The following is a 6048-nucleotide window of genomic DNA, read 5'->3' as shown; positions in this document are numbered from 1 at the left end:
TTCAGCAGGTGCCTTTTCTAAGATGGTCACTTCTGTCACACCCGGGGATGATTCTGGAAGAAGAAATAGGGCATCTGTAGAGCTGCAATTGACCTATTCTCACACATTTCTACAACAGAGGTTGACCAATGGTTGATGGCTGCTCTAGGAATATCAGATTCCTCTGAGAAGCATTTATTACCCATGATAAAAGCAGGGAAGAACTGGTTGTTCCTTCAAAGGCACTCAGTCCTATAACCTAGGACCTAGTAGTCTACCTCATAAAAAGGACATTACCAGAATGCCACCTATATTCAGTCACTGCTCAGTCATTCAGCTTGTTGAACAAAAATCAGAGATTCTAATTCCTACTGATTTTACACTGAACTTATCAGTGAGCTAAGTCTATACACTTACGACATAATGAAAAGGAGTAACAAACAGCACCTCATTAACTTTTAAAAAACATAAAACTTACTTGGTAATTCTTCTTCTAAATGAAACCCATCTTCTACTTTGAGGTCCAGGATTTAGAAGCTAGGCTAACATGAAAAATGGTCACTGTAGATGTAATTAAGATTAAGTTATGCTGGAGTAGGGTGGACCCCTAATCCACTTTGACTGGTGTCCTCATAAAAGGAATAATATGTGAAGAGATATGCATGGCCACGCGAAGATGGAAGACTGGAATGATCCATCTATAAGACAAGGATCACCAAGCAAACAGCCAGAGGTGAGGATCCTTCTCCTCCAGGTTTCAGTATAAGCATGGCCCTGCCTTGGTTTCAGACTTTTGGCTTTCCAAACCATGTGAGAATAAATTCCTGTAGTTTTAAGCCACCCAGTTTGTGCTACTTTTCACGGCATCCTTATTACATAGTCGTCCACCTTTTCTCTGCGTGATATTGTGTACATTGTTCTGTTTTGGGCCATGATCACTGCAAGTCTAGATGCTATCAAAGCCATAAAATCTCCCTGTTCTGATCTATCCTCAGCATAACAGCAGAGGATCTTCCCCATACCTACACTTGTTTCCTATCAGATCTTATTCAGTTCTCCCTTTGGTCTGGAAGATAGGGCCCTTATTATACCTGTTAGAGTTTTATCTTCTACCCCATTGTCCAAACCCTCTGTTCCAGTTGTGTCAGTTTATTCATTGTCTCCTTTCCTCTATCTCCCAAAAATCGAATCTGTACTAATCTTTGATCATGTAAGAAATATACACACCCAAGCACATCCATGTTTTCCTCCACCTACCCAAGTCCTATCCATATTTTAGGGCCATACTAAAAGTTCCACCTTTCCACCTCCTTCCATTTCAGATGACTCTAGCTCACAGTGATCACTTTTCCCAATATCCTATCCCATCGCATACTGGGTCGGGGCCACATATGTTTACACTTACTTATTTTTTATTTTGAACTATATATTGGTTATTTTTTATGAGTCCTAGGCATACTGTAAACAGGGAATATATTGAAATAAAGCTTTTAAATCTCCAGGAATAAGGCAAAGACTTCTAGTTTGAAGTGGTTCACAATTCTATAATTATGCCTGTACCCTTTCTATGCATTATAAAGGTTCCTCCAAGATGTCAAAAAACCTTAATCTTGGGGTGTAGCAACAGCCGAGTTGAGGAGCTAAGAATTCTGGACTCCTCCTATTCTAGTCTTGCTTTATGCATTCACTAGTTGTATGACCTTAGATGAATCTTCACTTCCCTTTGCATTCAGTAAGACAAGATTTATAACAATACTTCTCTTGATAAAGGAAGCAGAGGAAACAGAAATGACGGTACTTTGGACAAGCAAAATATCCTATACATACAATTTTTCTCCTGCCTTCTGCTTGGTGTTCTTTCTAAGATACTGGGAAGCATAGTAGTGTGGTAGAAAAACACTATGAGCTTCAAGCCATTGGACCTGGGGTGAGTCCTTGCTATGCCTCTGGTTGGTTAGGGTGGAAGACCCTGTCTGTCCCTTTAGGGGTGGTCCCATTTGGAACTGTTCAACCAAAGCTAAGATAGTGAATGACAAATATTATTATTCACATTTTACAACAAGGACATTGAGGCTGAGAGGTTAAGCCACAAAGCCAATTCTCTGACGCCTAATATGGGTCTAGTTGAGGAATGAAGTGTTTATGTGCAAAAGTCATTGCATCCCAATTGGCATAGCCCTTTAGAACAATTATCCTATGCAAATGCAGAGTCTAACTTTAATCAGTTTTGGCAACCTAGCACTCCACCTGCAGCTGGACAGAAGAAGACAGCATTCTTTGCCAACACCCATCTGGTTGCATCCTGATGTCCTCCGAGTGCACCCACAGGGGCATCTAGTGTTGGGGGTTGCAAGAGGACACATACACATAATGTAAATGCCTGACATTAAGCTTTTGATTGCCGAGGCATCATTTCAGATACATTCATCTCGAATAAACAAATTGCCAGCTGTATGACACAGCTACTAGCTAAACAACTAGATAAGGAACCAGGTCACCAAAACCCATAAAGTTCCCTTTTAGAAAGCCCTGGGTAACCTGGATAACTGACTGCTTGAATGATCCTCCATCCCTCCTTTCCTTTCCCATTCTTATGTTTTAAATTTGCCAATAAAGACTGAATCGTAAAAACCCTTGCCACCCCACTCTCGGACCCTCATAAAGGCAAGTTCTCATTTTTATCTTTCCCTTTTCCCTTCCTCCCTTCTTTCCCACCTCTCCCTGCCCTTCCCTCTTCTTGCCTAACTGCCCTGACTAGACTCTTCAGTACAATGTTAAATATAAGCAATAAGAGGAGAATTCTTATTGTACAGAAAAGAGTGAAGATAGCAGTCTTGACACAGCAATCTTTAGGAACGCCTGCTGGTAAGGCTGGCTCTTGGCTGGCATCTGGGAACTTAGATTTCAGGAAGGTTCCCACCATTCCCTGGTAAGAATGGCTCACTGTGCCTAACTGTTAGTACAAACAATAGCGTTTATGCTGAATATCTGCTTCCCTTCTGGGAGTTTGGAATATACTAGGTAGATACTAGGTAGCAGATACCTAAGTGACTGATTTCCAATAAAAGGTCTAGGCTCCTATGAGCAGGTGAGCTTCCCTAGCAGACACTGAACATATGTTGTCACATGTTTGCTGGAAGAATCAAGTGTGTTTCATATGATTCCAAACTGAGAGGACTCTTGAAAACTTGCACTTGGTTTCCTTGACTTCTCTACATGCACCTTTCCCTTTGCTGTAAGTCACTGCACGACTACCTCCCAAGTTCTATAATCTTCCCAGCGAGCCATTGAACCTGGCGTGATCTTGGGGAATCTTCAAAACATTTGTCTTGTTCCTGATTTTAATGGGAAAGCATCCGAATTTCCACCATTAAGTGTAGTGTCGGCTGTATGTTTTCATAGAGCCCTTTATCAGGTTAAGGAAGTGATTTCCATTCTATATCTTCTTTCTAATTTGAATTTCTTTTTTTAATCACAAAAAGGTGTTGGACTTTGTGCTTTCTCTGCATTTGTTGACATGATTATGTGATTTCTGTCCTTGATTCTATTAACAAGGTGCATTACATTAATTGATTTTCATATGTTAAACAAACTGTAAATTCCTAGGCTAAATCACATTTGGTATATAATCCTTTTTTAATGTTGCTGAATTTGGTTTGATAGTTATTTCGCTGAGGATTTTTAAATGTTTGGTTTTCAATAGAAATGTTGTAGTTGAGGAGTTATTTCTTTTAGGAATGGGATTTTGGGAGTTTGCTTACCACACACCCATAGCTGACTTCAGCAACCTTGACTTTTAAAAAATCCTCTTAACATATTATCTTTTCAAAATAAAAAAAAAAGTGAAAAAAATAATTGATTTTCAATTTGTGATTATTAACTTGAAATTATGATGATTTGATTAAATTTCTAAAGAGAATGTTTTATAGGAGGCTAGATTCACTATACCTTTAATTATCAAAGTTGTTTAATTCCTTAGGTAGATTTTGCCTTTTAGTGTTGTCAGTTTGCCAAAGAAATGCTTAATAGATAGGATATATTAAAAGTATAAATGAAATTTAAAATGTTTACAGTCATTTAATTATTTAGGTCTTTATATTTAACTGACAGCTTAAGGGAAATTTAATTGTCTTGACACTTGAGTAGATTAAACATTAAACAAAAGAAAATAAATTATTTATAGAAAAATTCCTAGATTTATAAAGAGGGAAATGAAGTATGCCTGTGGAATAGCAAGACCTGCCTGACTAAATCCAGGGGAATAAGTACAGGGCAGAAGTTTGGATATGAATGAGGAGATAGGATATGGGTGGTCCTGATGATTAGATATCTCCTTGCCCTACTCTATAACTTCATTTCTAAACTTTATCACTTCTCCCAAACTCATCATGGTGTCGCATGTTTCATTTACTGTTTTAGGCACAGGGAATTATAGGCGAGAACAAGACAAAGTTCCTATCATCGTGGACTTCTATTACAGAAAAGAGAGAAAATAAGAAGGCAACCAAATAAATACATAATTTCAAGTAGTGATAAAGCCATGAGGATAAAAAAAATGTGGGCTAAAGGGAAGAGCGAGTGATAAAAGAAAGTTGTTATTAGAACTATAATCAGGGAAGGCTTCTCAGATGTAGTGATATTTAATCAGAGATCTGAATGAAGTGAGGGAGGGAGACTCAGATTTAGAAGGTCATTTCAGATGAAGGGTCTAGCAAATTGCAAAGGCCTTGAAGTGAGAATAAGCTTTAAGTGTTTATAGTACAACATGGAGGCCACTGTGACCAAAGCACAGTAAAAATAAGGTCAGAAAGACAGATGAGAGCAGATCATAAGGGACTTATGGGTCATGGTACAGAAGCTGGGATTTTTAATTATAAATGTGATGGTAAGCCATCAAAGCGTGCTATTAGGCCAGCTTAGCCTGCCTTTCTCCTTGGTTATCTGGCTAACTCCCATTCGTCTTGCAAAATCTAGAACCCCGAGGGTCACATTCCTTAACTCCCCAGATAAGGTCAATCACCAACTCATGTGTGCTGCTTCAGACCAATATATAGATTACTGACGACCTTTCACACTTCTGGGGACCTAGTCTTTTGATTTTTTCCCACATAAATGTGTTTTTAATTTTCTAGCCCCGAAGTCTAACATAGAGATGGGTGCTAAGTAAAGGTACAATAAAAGAAAAAGACCCATTTAACAGTGCAAGGCTATACTGCTACACCGAGGCGCGTGGGCGTTGTTGCCGGGGAGGTCGGCCGCAGCATCCCCCCAGCTCTCTCTGTGGCCAGGGGACGGGCGTGGGCTTCAAGGATACTCCCTCTACCAAGAGTGCCTCTTGGGAAACTCAAGCTCCCAACTGTCAGGTGCCTGCTGTCTCTTTGCACGTTTCTGCCCGCCTTTACCCGGCCCTGCGGTGGGACCTCAGGTAGGAAGAACCTTTGGACTTCCCAGCTCTCCTTCTGAACACTCCCGGCAAACGTTCCCCTGGCCTAGTCACGCACCCCGCTCCCCCTCTCTCCCTTAACAACGGAAGTCTCAGCAGCATTGCCCACTGGCATTCAGTGTCCAGCGTCAGGCCGCTCGGTCCCGCAGCTGCCTTCTCCCCGGGTCACCGCCCCACTCACCCAGGATGCGGGTGATCCCCAGGGTCAGCTTCTCCAGGTGCGGCTTGCTACAGCCCACCGGCGGGGGCGGCGACTCCTCCTGCATAGCTCGCGTAGCCGCTCCGCGCGCCGCCCGGGCTGCGGCGGGGACCCGGCGGGGTAGCCCGGCGGGCCGCAGGGTTGGACACCGCCTCCGAGCCTCGGCCGTCGAGCTCACGGCATGCCGGGAGTTGTAGTGATCGGAGCCTGAGAACGAGGCGCGGCGGGGATGGCGGATCCAGGCTGGTTTGGGAGTAGTAGTTCCGTGGAGCTCTCCTTCCGCGGTCCGCGGCTGATCCTTCACACCACGCCACGGAAACACAGCGCCTCCTCCGCCCGGACCCTCCCGCCCCGCCGGGGACGGCCCTGCAAGCGGGGGCGGGCCTCTGCGCGGAGCGGCCAATGGGGACCGGAGCTGGAGGCCGGG

General features: G+C 42.9%; 1 protein-coding gene across 2 annotated transcripts in view; it reads right to left on the bottom strand.

Moving 5' to 3' along the window:
* Window positions 1-5982, bottom strand: part of TPGS2 (tubulin polyglutamylase complex subunit 2) — a 27205-nt gene extending 21223 nt beyond the window's left edge. For both annotated transcript variants that reach the window (XM_006919957.3, XM_015595785.2), the window contains exons 1-2: window positions 5604-5982; window positions 1-53 (exon numbers count right to left, since the gene is read on the bottom strand). The exon at window positions 1-53 is cut by the window's left edge and continues 26 nt beyond it. In XM_006919957.3, the coding sequence (XP_006920019.1) occupies window positions 1-53; window positions 5604-5688 (138 nt within the window). In that variant the 5' untranslated portion in view covers window positions 5689-5982. The remainder of the gene's footprint in view (window positions 54-5603) is intronic.
* Window positions 5983-6048: the final 66 nt, after the last annotated feature.

Source organism: Pteropus alecto, unplaced genomic scaffold (genome assembly GCF_000325575.1).
Source record: "Pteropus alecto unplaced genomic scaffold, ASM32557v1 scaffold146, whole genome shotgun sequence".
Lineage (NCBI taxonomy): Eukaryota > Metazoa > Chordata > Mammalia > Chiroptera > Pteropodidae > Pteropus > Pteropus alecto.
Note: the sequence above shows the minus strand (reverse complement) of the source record. Positions and strands in the feature narration are given on the sequence as shown.